This window comes from Bubalus kerabau, chromosome 5 (assembly GCF_029407905.1).
Source record: "Bubalus kerabau isolate K-KA32 ecotype Philippines breed swamp buffalo chromosome 5, PCC_UOA_SB_1v2, whole genome shotgun sequence".
NCBI classification, from domain to species: Eukaryota; Metazoa; Chordata; class Mammalia; order Artiodactyla; family Bovidae; genus Bubalus; species Bubalus kerabau.
Genome location: NC_073628.1, coordinates 80,469,507 through 80,483,407, shown reverse-complemented (window position 1 = coordinate 80,483,407; position 13,901 = coordinate 80,469,507). Strand labels below are relative to the sequence as shown.

Here is a 13,901-nt window from a genome sequence, read left to right as displayed (position 1 = left end):
TATTTCATTTGGAACACTATTCTTGGAGAAGGCTTTTCTTCTTATGGCTGTTCTTCGTACAGAAAATTGAAATCTGTTCCAATGCCAAAGGTGGCATTGGTAAGGTTAGAGTGAAGCCTGCACAATCCTATTGCTTTAAAAACTATAAAGTACATGAATGGCCCCTCTACCCTGAGGCTGAGAGTAAGAAATACCCGCCTGCTCTCGAGCCTGTCCAGAGACTTCTCTGGAAGTGCCAGGGCTAAAGACGACCCACCCCTATCACTTTCTTCATCTCTGTCTACCAAAGGTTGTTCCAGGGAAGAAACTCCAAGTTCAAGAAGGGCTTCAGAATTTTTTTCCTAACGAGATTAAAACCACCCTTTCCCTTTTTTTTTAAAGTGTGTGTGTGTGTGCTCAGTCATATCCGACTCTCTGCGACCCCATGGACTGTAACCCACCAGGCTCCTCTGTCCTTGGGATTTTCCTGGTAAGAATACTGGAGTGGGTTGCCATTTTATCAACCATGCGCTGAAATATTTTCTCAAAGTAGAGACGTTGAACAAGTCATCTTTAGAACTCAGACTTATCCAAGAACCAAGTTACTTGTAACTCATTAAGCCCTGGCGATCAGCATACTTTACTGGGACTTATCCTGTAAGGGGCAAAGTGTAGATGAAAGGAGATTGGCCATATACTGGGAACTGCTGAAGTTCTCCGACCTGCACACAGGGATTCATTCTACTAGTCTACTTTTGCATCTGTTTGATAATTTCCATAATAAAAAGTGTTTGTTTGTTTTTTTAAAGATACTCTATAGCATATAGTGAAGTCGCTCGGTCGTGTCCGACTCTTTGCCACCCCATGGACTGTAGCCTACTAGGCTCCTCTGTCCATGGGATTTTCCAGGCAATAGTCCTGGAGTGGACTGCCATTTCCTTCTCCAGGGGATCTTCCCAACCCAGGGATCGAACCCAGGTCTCCCACATTGTAGACAGACGCTTTACTGTCTGAGCCACCAGGAAAGTCCAAAAAGATACTCTATTGGGAGTTTAAAAAAATGAATCAAAGGGTTGTTATACAGTGTACTAAAATAACGCTGATTTTAACAAAGGCTTAATTTTCAAGCTCATTTTTAAAGAGTGATAATTACTGGACATTTCATAAAACAGGATAATTAACATTTAATTGTTCCTAGGTAAAAACATTCACATAAGCTCACTCAGGGGGAACTGAACCACCTAATAAATAACAGGAAATCCTGGAATAGCATCTCTCAGATAACCAGTTTTATCCCATAAAGAAATAACAGGCAAGTCCCTGGGCTCAGCCCACTGAATTGAAAGAAAGGTAATGCATAGTGTCTGACAGTTTTCAGATGGAAGAAAATGAACTGTATCCATTACAAAACCCACTATCAGCTAGAAGGAACATATCTGTACTTGTCCCAATAACCAAACGCCAAACATAAAGGAAACAGGGTTGCCAGCTAAAACTGGGAAAAAGGCACAGAATTCTGTCCTTGCCTAACCTTTTCAAAGAATTGCAGAGGGTTTTTTATGTGTGTATCTGACCAGAGATTAAAAAGCTGGACATGACAAACACAGACCAAATACAACTTTGATGGCTGCTATAAAAAATAAATGCTAATGAGCCTCTGGAGGGCCAATCCTCAAATTCAAAGGTGATGCTGGCTGATGTACAACCTTTGGAAAACAGTTTTTGAGGACTGTTTTAGAGGGTAAAAAATAACGACAGAAAATAGACATTTATCCTGAGTTGGATGCCAGTGCCCTAAATCTAAAGGCATGGAGCTCAAGGGTCATCTAGGCTTTCAGGGAGTGATGCTGTATGTCCCCATCCATCCATCCATCCAAAAGAAAAAATATTTATTGAGCACCTAGGCAAGACAACACTCCAGTCCTCTCGCCTGGAAAATCCCATGGACGGAGGAGCCTGGTGGGCTGCAGTCCATGGGGTCGCTAGGAGTCGGACACGACTGAGCGACTTCACTTTCACTTTCATGCATTGGAGAAGGAAATGGCAACCCACTCCAGTGTTCTTGCCTGGAGAATCCCAGGGACGGGGGAGCCTGGTGGGCTGCCGTCTCTGGGGTCGCACAGAGTCGGACACGACTGAAGCAGTTTAGCAGCAGCAGCAGCAGGCAAGACAAATAAGGCAAATTGGTCCTGCCCTCAAATTGCTCGTGGTGAGGTGGGGAAATCAGACAAGAAAAGCAATGATGACAATTCGCATGAGAAGCAACATATTATGTTTAAGAGTCTATGTGAACCTGTGGATAGAGCGCCAAAGTCCGCAAGTGCAATGCGAGAGAAGCACGGCTTAGTCATCTGGGATGGAGACACCCCAATACAGAGTCATATGTTACACTGGGGGGCTGAAAGCGCTTGGCAAGCAGGTGTATCTTCATGCAGAACGCAGCTGTATCTTTGCATATTTTTGCCATCATAGGAATGATTTTGAAATCTTTGAAGTTTATAAAAATAAGGATGGAGTTTCTGAGAGTCATATCTTGCAGCTCTCATGAGGGATGCCCTTTTCATTCTAGGTATTCACAGATGGGAGTTTTAGGAAATCATTTTGCTTGTGTGGTGCTAACACGCCTTTGCACACTTCCCTGGTCAGATGGGAGCAGGGGTGGAGTTGCCTTCAAATAGAGAAAAAGAAGAAACCAGCATAGTTTAAATACCTTAACTTTCAAATCTAATGGCCAAGTTGGAGATATGGTAAGACACTGAGAAAACAATAAAAGGCAAGAAAATTAAGCCCTTAATACCAGATTCAATCAACTGCTGGACTCTCACTCCCCACGTGACTAAGTTCTTCATGTATAAAAGTTGAAGGGAGCCTAGAGATGAAAGAAGAAGCAAGGGCTCCACAGCTCTCTTTAAAACAAGCATCAGGGAACTTCCCTGGCAATCCAGTGGTTAAGACTCTGAGCTTCCACTGCAGAGGGCTTGTGTTCAATCTCTGGTTGAGGAACTCAGATTCCCTCATCACATGCTGCATGGTGCAGCCAAAATGTAAAAAAAAAAAACCAAACAAACAAAATCTCCAAGCATCAAGAAACACATTTCTAGAATCTTCTAAGCTTCAGAGGAGGGGGGTGTATTCCAGCTGTCCACAAAAGCTACCTAAGTAAAAAGGGTTTTAGGTACCAAATTTCAAATCCCTACTACAAGCTGATTCCTCTGAGCACCAATGTCTACAGTGTACAAAGACTAAAACCAGGGTTAAGAGTTTCCAGCAGAGTCAAGATTAGACACACAAACATCTTTGTTACTAATGACTCTCTGCCAGCATGCCCCACAGGAATGCAGAAGTGCAGGAAAAAGTAATGAAGAAGATCAGGGGAAGCAACTGAGTCCCCTTTTGAGAGAGTCTCAGAAATCAAGCATTTCTGTGAGGAGACAGGTGGAGCGTCAGGAAACCAGTACCCGTCTGAACTGTGAGTACAAGTGCCATGTAATTTAAATGGGAACTGGTGTTTGAACTCACTGTGCTATCAACACAGGCAGGAAACAGTTGAAACACCTGGTCTCATGGTGACGTTACACTGATTACCCGATGCTTTCTGGAGTCAACTGACCAACGATTAAGCTCTTCTGCTCTGGATCATTTCATATGTGTCTCATTCAACTTGATCGTTGTTAATAATCAAGTGCTTAGGTACGATAGCAAGGATTTGAGGGGGGGGAAGAAAGGGAAAGACTGTCAAGTAGCCTCAGGACACCGTTTGCTCAAAGCACCAACACAAATAAAAATCCCCAAAGGGTCTTGACCTGGGAGACTCAAAAAGGTACAGTAATAATCTGAAATCTAAACCGTTAACCACTAGGTATTATTCCCCGATGGCTCAAGCGGTAAAGAAGCTGCCTTTAATGCAGGAGACACAGGAGATGTGGGTTTGATCCCTGGGTCAGGAAGATCCCCTGGAGGAGGAAATGGCAGCCCACTCCAGTATTCTTCCCTGGGAAATCCCATGGACAGAGGAACCTGATGGGCTACAGTTCATGGGGTCAAAGAGTCAGACATGACTGAGTGTGCACACAAGACATCACTAAATATATTCTCTGTGAGAAACATGTTGTTCTAAGTTCATAGCAGGAGTTTGAGGCTAGAATACAAGGACATGTGCAATTGGTAAAAATAGCATTTAATTTAAAAAGCTCAAATTACAACCAAATTCCTTGAGGTAGAATTTCAGGACCTTGGTTATGTTTATTCATTTATTGGTATGTATCTGTCAGTGGCTTGACCATTCATTCAGATGCGTCTTTGGGTCTGTTCCTCACATTTTCACAAGAGCACTACAAATCGTTATGTTCTTCCCAGGGAGTACAGGCTTGAAGTCACAGCCAAACATTCTTATGATGAGCTCAGTAGAGGAAAAAAAAGACAAGCAAAGTACATCTACTTTTTTCAATAGTTTAAATTTTGCAGCTGCTTCAAGCCAAACCATTAGAAACCACGTATTGAGATTTCATTGCTTTATCTCTTGTAGAAAAGCTTCTGCTATATCTCCAGTACCAACCTACTTGAGATATGGTTTACAAACCAAGTAAGAATCAATACTGTACCTCTCGTAAACCTGCTAAACCTTCTGTTAAGAACTTTCTTCAGAACATCATACTTCTTTTGGAAGTATGGGAACAATCCTTTCCTGTCTTAGTATGAAGGCAAGATGGGTTTCTTCTAAAAAACAAACTTGTCACTCTATTTAAGTGACTTTTGTCTCTGACCATGAATTCTTCTTTGCTCTGGTTGCCAGGAAGGTTAAAGACAAATTTGAAGCTCACCACCACGCAAATACACAGAATTGTGGGGTATGCATTATTGTATGTCCAGTCTCTTCCTTAGCTTTATTTTCCACCCACTAGTGTTCCTTCAAGTAATTCATTCAGTTATTTATCCTTTCTGTATGCCTTTTTGTAAGATTCCTATTGGTGCTGATATCTTATCATCTGAAATATACTCATATATGTATATATAATATACTCTTCACTTATGAAAGCAGTAATAGCACAGTACTGCTTACCGGCTTTTGAGTTTATTAAAAATCTAAGATGTACTCACAGAATAAATTGCTAGCTTTTTAAAAAAGGTACTTATTCTATTCTAGGCCATGATGATTCTTTGAGGTTCATTTGAGTGGGAAATGGTATATATAGCAGAACAATACAAAAGATAAATGGGAGAGGGAGCAGTAATCTGCATTATGGGAGCATAAAGAATGGAGGGTAAAGGCAGAGACTCTAGAATTAGACTTTTGTTGTTGTTTAGTTGCTCAGTCATGTCCGACTCTTTGAGACCCCATGGACTGTAGCTTGCCAGGCTCCTCAGTCCATGGGATTTCCCAGGCAAGAATACTGGAGTGGATTGCCATTTTCTCTTCCAGAGATCTTCCTGACCCAGGGATTGAACCCGAATCACCTGTATTGGCAGTGGAATTAAGACTTGTCTGGGTTCAAATCCTGCACCTGTCAGTTACCACCTGTGTGAACTTCCTCATCTGCAAAACAGGCAAAATGAGTGTTTCATTCCTAACACTGTTGTGGGGATTAAATGAAATAATTCATTAAAGTGTTTAGAATACTTCCTGACAAATATCAATAACACTCAGAAAATATCAACTGTTAATCAACTGAGTGAATTCAATCACTTTTGTGTCTTCAAGGGAGGGAAGGTCTAAAGATTAATTGCAAGGGTAGGAATAACAGGGTCTAAGAGGTTAATGAATTGTTTTCATCCAAGGTGTGATTATAAAGTAACCAGACTGGCTTAACTTCTCTAAGCTTAACTGCTCATCTGTTAAAAGGTATTATTCCAAGGTCACAGGTTTACGGTGAGAGATGTAAAATTCTCAGCATAAAGCCTTGTGCACAGCAAGTGCTCTCCAAAGTTAGAGTCAACTTTCTGTATGAGAACAGGTGTAACCCATAACAGGGAGAAATATGCTCAGAGTAGCTTTCAAAAATCCACTGATTGTTGTAGAACAGAACAAAATACGACAAAAATGGCTCGCTGGTGAAGAAACTGTAGGCTGTTTATAGATGGTTTGTGACTTTGGTCTATTTGGAGTTGCACAGAGACAAGATGGCACTCACAGAAAATCCTGATATCCTCATCAATGCAAAAGTTATTTTCAAAATATATAAATGGCCTCTCGGAATGAAGAATGAGGTCAGGAGATCTGGGACCAATTAACTAGGTGACCTGGGTAAGCCACTCAGTTCTCAGAAGGTCCTTTTATCTGCACAGGGACAGTGCTGGTCTGTGGGTGACCTCAAAGGGTCCTTTCGCCTCCTATGCATTAAAGAACTCTGTTAATAGAACAGGTGATTTCCCTGGATTGTCAGGCTAGCTCTTAAGGCATGTGATTAGATTTTCAACTGACAAGTGATTTTACATTTTATTGGGTTTCATGCTGGAGTTTCTCACTTGACAATGCTCCATGGTCAGGTAGACCAGCCGAAGTTGATAGTGATCAAATTGAGACATTAATTGAGAATAGAAATATGCTCAGAATACAAGTTCCTTTTCCGCCTTGTTACTGTGCTTGGACAAGGCCATTAGTGACCTTAGACAGCAGTTTCTACTTGGAGAACCTACATTTGAACACATGAAATTGACTGCTCTTCCAAGTAGGTGACTTTATTTTTTTTTGGTGCTCTACAGAAGATTAGGAGTGGAAGTGCCTGTCTTCTTATATCTTTATGTCCTGTTAAAGCATTAAGGTGTTCAGAACTCAGAACAATCTGGATTGGATTACTCAGGCCATTTCCATAGATATTGTATTTATGTTCTTTGATGTCCTCTCCTAGCCTGTGCCCTAAATTTTCCTTTGAGGTCACCGGCCAAAAGGATCCATTGATTGCCAGAAAGGTGAGCATTTCATTGCATAATTAAGATGCTGACAATTGCCTCAGGGGGAAAGTGGAGTGAACAATGAAACTAGGAAAGAGAAAATACAACAAAAGAAGAAAAAGGCTTAACTATTATCCTGAAAGGAAATAAGCTGTGAAATAACACAAAAGACTATCAAGGACAAAGAACATGAGTGGGAAAGAAAGAGATCTTTATTAAGGAAGATGGTATGTTTTAAAGGTGGGGAAACAGATACACTTTGATCCTGGGGTTGGAAAGAATGCAAAGCAATTCTCCTGGTGTTTATTCTTCAGTAGGTAAGCCACTTAAGTGCTTTCATCTGATCAGGCACCAGGCTCAGCAGTAAAAGGAGTTTCAGAAATATAACCTTATTTGTGCTGAACAGATTTCAGTTTTACTTTACATACCCTTGTATTATCTACATTGCACATTGATTTAATTGCAGGTAAATTCCACAATGTCTCCCCTCCAGCTGAAGTAAACACTACTCTGGAATATCGGTCACCTGGTGACAGGGGGAAAAAAAAAAGAAAAAAGTTTATAAATTATTCATTTATTTCAGAAGACTCAGCATTCAGAAATAATTCAAACTGGGAAACCATATGGGCAATTCATTAGCAGTGGGGAATCCTGTCTTTCATTAAATTCCAGGTGAAAAATGTAAAAAAAACATTTTTTTTTAAATATTGCTTTACCTCAAAGCCTTTGTAGACTCACTGCATCTTAAAAATCATAGCAGTTATGTAACATATCTAGTTCTGATCAGACTGTAATTAGGAAGAACAATACATAAGAACTTTTGGCAGAAAACCAACTGAATGCCTCCCTCTTAATTTCACAACATATCACCACAGTGGTATATAAAATCAAAGAATGAGGCGCCAGCGCATATCAAGAATGGATTATAGGGGTGTTCTCTGTGGCAGCTAACTAGAGAGCAAAGATGGCAAGCGGTCAATTTTAAAGCACTAACAAAAGTCAGCTAAATACAGAATGCTAGCCAGGATCACAGACATACTCGTCATTCTTGCTAAGTGCTCAGAGTTCTAGAAAAAATATTTTGAGAATCATACTGTTACAAAATACATCTCCGAACAAGGGAGGCTGTGTGATATCCTGGAAAGAACATGGTCTTTAGAGTGAAAACTGGGTTGTAACCAGCTTCTGTCATTTACTAGCTAGGTGATCTTAGGCAACTAACAGCTTCCCTGAGCCTCAGTTCCTCCTAAAATAAAGACAGCAACACTTTCTCAAGAAGGTGTTGAGAATTAAATGAGATACTGAAAAACAGGTGCTCAATAAGTACTGTTTCTGCTCCCTCAGCCATTAAAAAATTAACATAAGTGAACTGAAACAAAGTAGGTTAATTTTATATGATCGAAAATGCCAAATGGTGCAAACAAAGAAAATCAATTGGCAAATTTATGAATAAAGCTTTATTACATGAGCATTTATTAATGGTCACAAAGTTTTCTTTAGTAAACTGTCTTCAAGACAAAGACCCTGAAGTTTGAATAGATATAGAAACATCTAAGACCCAATAGGTCCCCTAGTGATCTAAGAAGATAAGACAAAAAAACATCTTAGAAGGATTTTCAGCAACAACAAAACAAGGTGAAACCAAAGGAGCTTCAATGTTAATATTCACTTAATCAGAAATTGAAGTTATCACAATTCCTCACTTGTAACCAGGAGGGCTAATCAGTGACATACAAAGTTAACATGTTTCTCTGAGGCTCTGAACTCTTCTTTCCTGGCAGCTACAGAGGAACCAGGTTGACTCTAGGTGACAGCAGATTTTGTTTAGTGAATTTGCTGCCAACATTTAGAGATCAGATGCCACACTGAAATCAGGATTCCTGGCCTCTGGGAATTTCTTACAATATTTGGGCCCTCATTTTTCCAAGGCCATATTCTGCCATATACTCTTTAATCACCATCACTTCCTGCTGTCTTAACTCAGTTCACTTATCTCATCCATATATGAGCTGGGTCGCTGAGACACGCAAGCTTTGAACCTCTGGACTTTATTTGTTCGTCTTTCTTCCACCAATCCCTAATGACAAGGCAGGCACAAGAAGGCTATTAATACAGGTATTTTGACAGTAGATTATTTCAGGGTTCAATCTAAAAATATGTACAAGGAGTTTTTTAAAATGACTTGAAATATTGAGCAAGGTCAATAATTTTATTAGATTTATATCTGTCTTAAAACTGGCTATAACTCAATCCTCTCTTTCTTATTATTTTTTTCTTTTTCGCTCATTATTTTTTTTAATCATAGGTAAATAAATTCAGATTGCTGCTGCTGCTGCTAAGTCACTTCAGTCGTGTCCGACTCTCTGCGACCCCATAGACGGCAGCCCACCAGGCTCCCCCGTCCCTGGGATTCTCCAGGCAAGAACACCGGAGTGGGTTGCCATTTCCTTCTCCAATGCATGAAAGTGAAAAGTGAAAGTGAAGTCGCTCAGTCGTGTCCGACTCCTAGCGACCCCATGGACTGCAGCCTACCAGGCTCCTCTGTCCATGGGGTTTTCCAGGCAAGAGTACTGGAGTGGGGTGCCATTGCCTTCTCCAAAATTCAGATTAGTGGTTGACTAACCTAGAGAAGTAAAATTACAAGTTAATTAAACAAAATCTCTTGAAGCATGATAGAAACAGTAAAGCTGTGTGACCAGTCACACACACCCGGACAGTCTAGGTTATCAGTCAAGTTCAATCCCAGGAAACTCGGAGAAGTTTGTCATTTATGATGCCACTCACTTGGAACGTCACAGAAAAAGCTGTCCTTGTGGAAGTTCCAGTCAACTTCTCTCTTCTCTCTTTCATAATGATCGTCTGACCATCTATCATCCCGATGGCTGAAACAGAACACAATTTGATCTTCAGTCAAGTCCTCACCATTCCAAGGATGAGAAGCCTACTGGTAACAATACTGCCTCAAAGCCATGACCTATTTAGTGCTTGGTATGAAGTTGGACGGATGGGCATAAGTAACCACCATTAATTTTCTCACTCCTGAAAAAGGAAAAAAAAAAAACAAAAAACCCCAAACCCAAACCTTCACTAACAGACAACACAATCTTAAAAGACAATGACAATTTCAACACATTCAGTGGTAAAGATTTTGAGCCACACATTTTAGATGTAATCGTTTTGCACAGGCAGTGTTTATAAGTGGAATTCATTAGCAGTGTTTTGTCTAAAAGTTAATAAACGGTTACCTTTTGGCTTGTTCATCTGCATATTTAAAGGGGTAATTTGCTAATGTTGCTTTGTATCCTGTATTTTTCACCATGTTATTCCATGTGACCAGTCTCTGGCCTATTGCAGTCCCTCTTGGTTCAAAACCCTAAGGCAAAATATTACAAATTCCCATTAGTGTACTTCATTTCAGGCTAAGTATAGTTATAACAGCTTGGGAAGGCAATGTCAAGGTGATGGATAGCTTTCAACAGAAAATAAATACGTTCCTCACAGCTACTCCAGAGGTGAACTGCATTAAAACAAGATGATTTGACATAATAATGATCACCTATTTACTGTGACAAAATGGCCTGATTCTTTGGTATGTTACATATCTCAGCAAAGAGGAGGATAAAAAACTTATCTGAAGCTTCTCTTCCATATGCATCCCTAGCATTTAGTAAATACTTATTTTTATGTTATAAAACATTATGGTCAAATTAAATTATGTTATGCATGTTTTACAAAGAGTTTATTGTTATCATTATCCTCATTCATATTTTCCTCCCTATTCCACACCCGAGGGACATCTTTCAATACTTAAAAACAGACCCTGCTCTCTCTTAGTAACACTGAAATTCCTTTAACTTCCTCAGGAAAAAAAAGGTGATATTCTGGTTTTAAAGATTTTGTGAAAATGTTTTTATAGTCTGCAGATTCTCCAATTTACAGCTTTTTAGCTTAACATGGAGACCAAGAAACAGATTTCCAGATTTTTGAAGGTGAGCAAGTTCCTTGACCGCCTTTGAGAACCTGAGAATACAAGCAAGTCTTTCCTCTTTCAGAAAGTGACTATACTTACTGATGGCTTGAGAAGGTTTCAAAAGAGAGGGTACTAGATAGCATAAGACAAAGTGTCCTAAAATGCTTAATCTTTTGAGATGATCGAAGGCTAAATAAAATAGACGAGCAGAGTCTATTGGCTCAGTTTTCCTTACCAGCAACGGATCAGAGAAATCAGGAAGCTCTGGCACTAATACTCCAACCAAGGCACAGACCACGATGAACACCGTGCACATGCCCAAGACAACCACAGGCCAGTCTGCTATCAGGGCTGCGTAACTACAAAAGCAGAGAGAGATCACAGAGAAAGCAGCTTAGAAGCAGAGTAAAGTTTTTTCACTACCTAACAGAGCAATTTGTTAATTCTTCCTACTTCAGACCTAGTACAGGTATTTATCAATGAAAAAGCTAATGAGATTATAAACTGTTGTTCCTCAGTTGCTAAGTCTTGTCTGACTCTTTGTGACTCCACGGACTGTAGTATGCTAGGCTTCCCTGTCTTTCACTATCTCCTGGAGTTTGCTCAAATTCATGTCTGTTGAGTCGGTCATGCTATCTAACCAACTGAAAGTGAGCATAATGTCCATTTCTGACAAGTAATATTTCATTGCTATATCTGTGCCTAGGAAAAAGATCTTGAATCTACACTTTCGAAGTAGAAAGAAATATATTTTAACAGAGGCTCCATCCTCTTTGCAGTCTCTTCCAGAACTTTTGTTTCTCCGGTTATTCCTTTCTTCCTACTTTCACTCCATCACTTCTTGAAAAAGAACCCAGCCCATAAACAGGTTCAGGTAAGCTTTAAGAATTGTTGTTTTAGATGCTAAGTCGTGTCCAACTCTTTGTGACCCCATGGACTGTAGCCTGCCAGCCGCCTCTGTCCATGAAATTCTTCAGGCAAGAATACTGGAGTGGGTTGCCATTCCCTTCTCCAGGGGATCTTACCGGCCCAAGGAACAAACCTGCGTCTCCTGCATTGGCAGACAGAGTCTTTACTGCTGAGCCACCCGGGAAAGCCTGTAAGTCTTAAGAATAACCAAACCAAACTGAAACCTCCCCATAAACCTATTAACCTTCCTTTTAGTTAAAACAAAAAGTTGGACACAGAACAATAATGAACTTATCCACTAGACTGTGAGCTACATGAGGGCAGAGACTTTTGATTTGATTGACTGGTTGATTTAGTACAGTATTAGTGCCTTCTTTTTGCTAAACATTTGTATACTTTCTTTTTTGAAAATTATTTTTTATTGGAGTATAGTTGTTTTACAATATTGTGTTAGTTTCTACTGTACAGCAAAACGAATCAGCCATACACATATATATATCCCCTCTCTTTGGAATTCCTTTCCATTTCAGGTCACCACAGTGCACTAAGTAGAGTTCCCTGTATCTTCTCATTGGTTATCTATTTTACACAAAGTATCAGTAGTATGTATATGTCAAACCCAATCTCCTAATTCCTCCCATCCCCTCTTCCCCCTTGATATCCATACAGTTGTTCTCTACGTCTGTGTCTCTATTTCTGCTGTGCAAATAGAAAAATGATATAGATGATCCTGTCTGCAAAATAGTGTCTTTTAAAAGGTGCTTGGTCACTATCTATTGATTAGTATATAAACACCCATATATCTATCTTCCCTCAATTCTCTAATCACCATGGCCTGGCTGTGGTTTCTTACTACATTTCAGAAACTCCTCTCTGTTACCAAATCCCACAATCAAGTCATTTCTCCCAATACCCTTCCCACACCCTCCTTCACTATCTTCCACTGAAAGACCTGTTTCTGGGCCCTTCTGTAAGATCTTGGACCAGGCCTTCCTAACCTGATGCTTGCAGATCTTGCTAACAACTTAGTGCTTAATAGAAGTTGACTAAATTGAACTCTTCTAAAATTCAAAATGTATTCTGCCAACTTCAGGTTTCTTGAACTTTTATCAGAGAAGAAAAGAAACATCTAACTTCTGGACAATTACTCTTTAAGTCTCAACAGTGTTAGCTCATTGGGCTGCTGTGATGGCTATTTACAGCTCATTTGAAATAGACTTCTTGCTCAGATATTTTGAGTTTCTTCTTCAAAATCATGCTGGCAGTTTAAAGAAAGCTTGTGGCTCTACAATTCTGAAAAAAGCTACAAGATGTCTCTAAGAATAGATGGCTGATTTTTATATTCTGATCGCTCAACTTCATAGATCTGGATTCATAGAGATATTCACATTAAATAAAATATAACATAATTATGCTTTAAGGGAGCACTTGCACAGGCATTTTTCATTATTTTTCTTTTAAAAGCAACCTTAGGAGAATAAAGAATAATAGCTTGCACCCACTAAGAGTTCCAGTTGCTCTGATGCTTTACATAGATTATCATCTCACAGAATTCTCACAACAAATTTATGAGATGGAACTGAGGCATGGTCAGGTTGAATAACTTGTTCAAAGTCACAAGCTGGCCCCGGTCATGAAACAAGTATGTCCTCGGGATGTAATGTACAGCACAGTAACTATAGTTAATAATACTATACTGTATATTTGAAAGCTGCTAGGGGAGTAGATTTTAAAAGTTCTCACTACAAGAAAGAAAAAAATTTTGTAACTATGTGTAGTGATGAATGTCAACTAGACTTATTGTAGTGATTATTTCACAATACACATGAATATCAAATTATTATGTTATACACCTGAAACTTATATAATGTTACATATCAATTATATCTTTAAAAAAAAGTCACAAAGCTAGGAAGCCAGGTAGTCTGGTTTACGAGTCTGGCTTCTTAGCCACTATGATATCATCTTTTGCTTTGAACACAAGAGAAACAAAAGACATCAAGAATAAATCAACTTGCCACAAACAGATGCTTTCCAAAACTGTCATTTAGGATTAAATTCCTAAGCCACACTCTTAATTTCTCTGTACAAAATCATATAGACCCAAAGGACTTCAAGTTTGAACATGATTCACTAACTGTAAATTCTGCATTTA

The 13,901-nt window shown here is 39.5% G+C and overlaps 1 protein-coding gene and 1 long non-coding RNA gene across 2 annotated transcripts in view; one reads left to right on the top strand and one right to left on the bottom strand.

The window, feature by feature from the left end:
• The window catches only part of DISP1 (dispatched RND transporter family member 1), a 219,337-nt gene that overhangs the window by 4,679 nt on the left and 200,757 nt on the right, over positions 1-13,901 (bottom strand). The window contains exons 4-7 of the mRNA XM_055581955.1: positions 11,073-11,196; positions 10,113-10,240; positions 9,652-9,749; positions 7,296-7,393 (exon numbers count right to left, since the gene is read on the bottom strand). Coding sequence (XP_055437930.1) covers positions 7,296-7,393; positions 9,652-9,749; positions 10,113-10,240; positions 11,073-11,196 — 448 coding nt within the window. The remainder of the gene's footprint in view (positions 1-7,295; positions 7,394-9,651; positions 9,750-10,112; positions 10,241-11,072; positions 11,197-13,901) is intronic.
• LOC129652880 (uncharacterized) lies at positions 5,825-9,897 on the top strand. The gene is made up of 4 exons (XR_008714825.1): positions 5,825-6,220; positions 6,825-6,885; positions 9,173-9,299; positions 9,759-9,897. It is a non-coding gene; the product is annotated as an uncharacterized LOC129652880 (long non-coding RNA).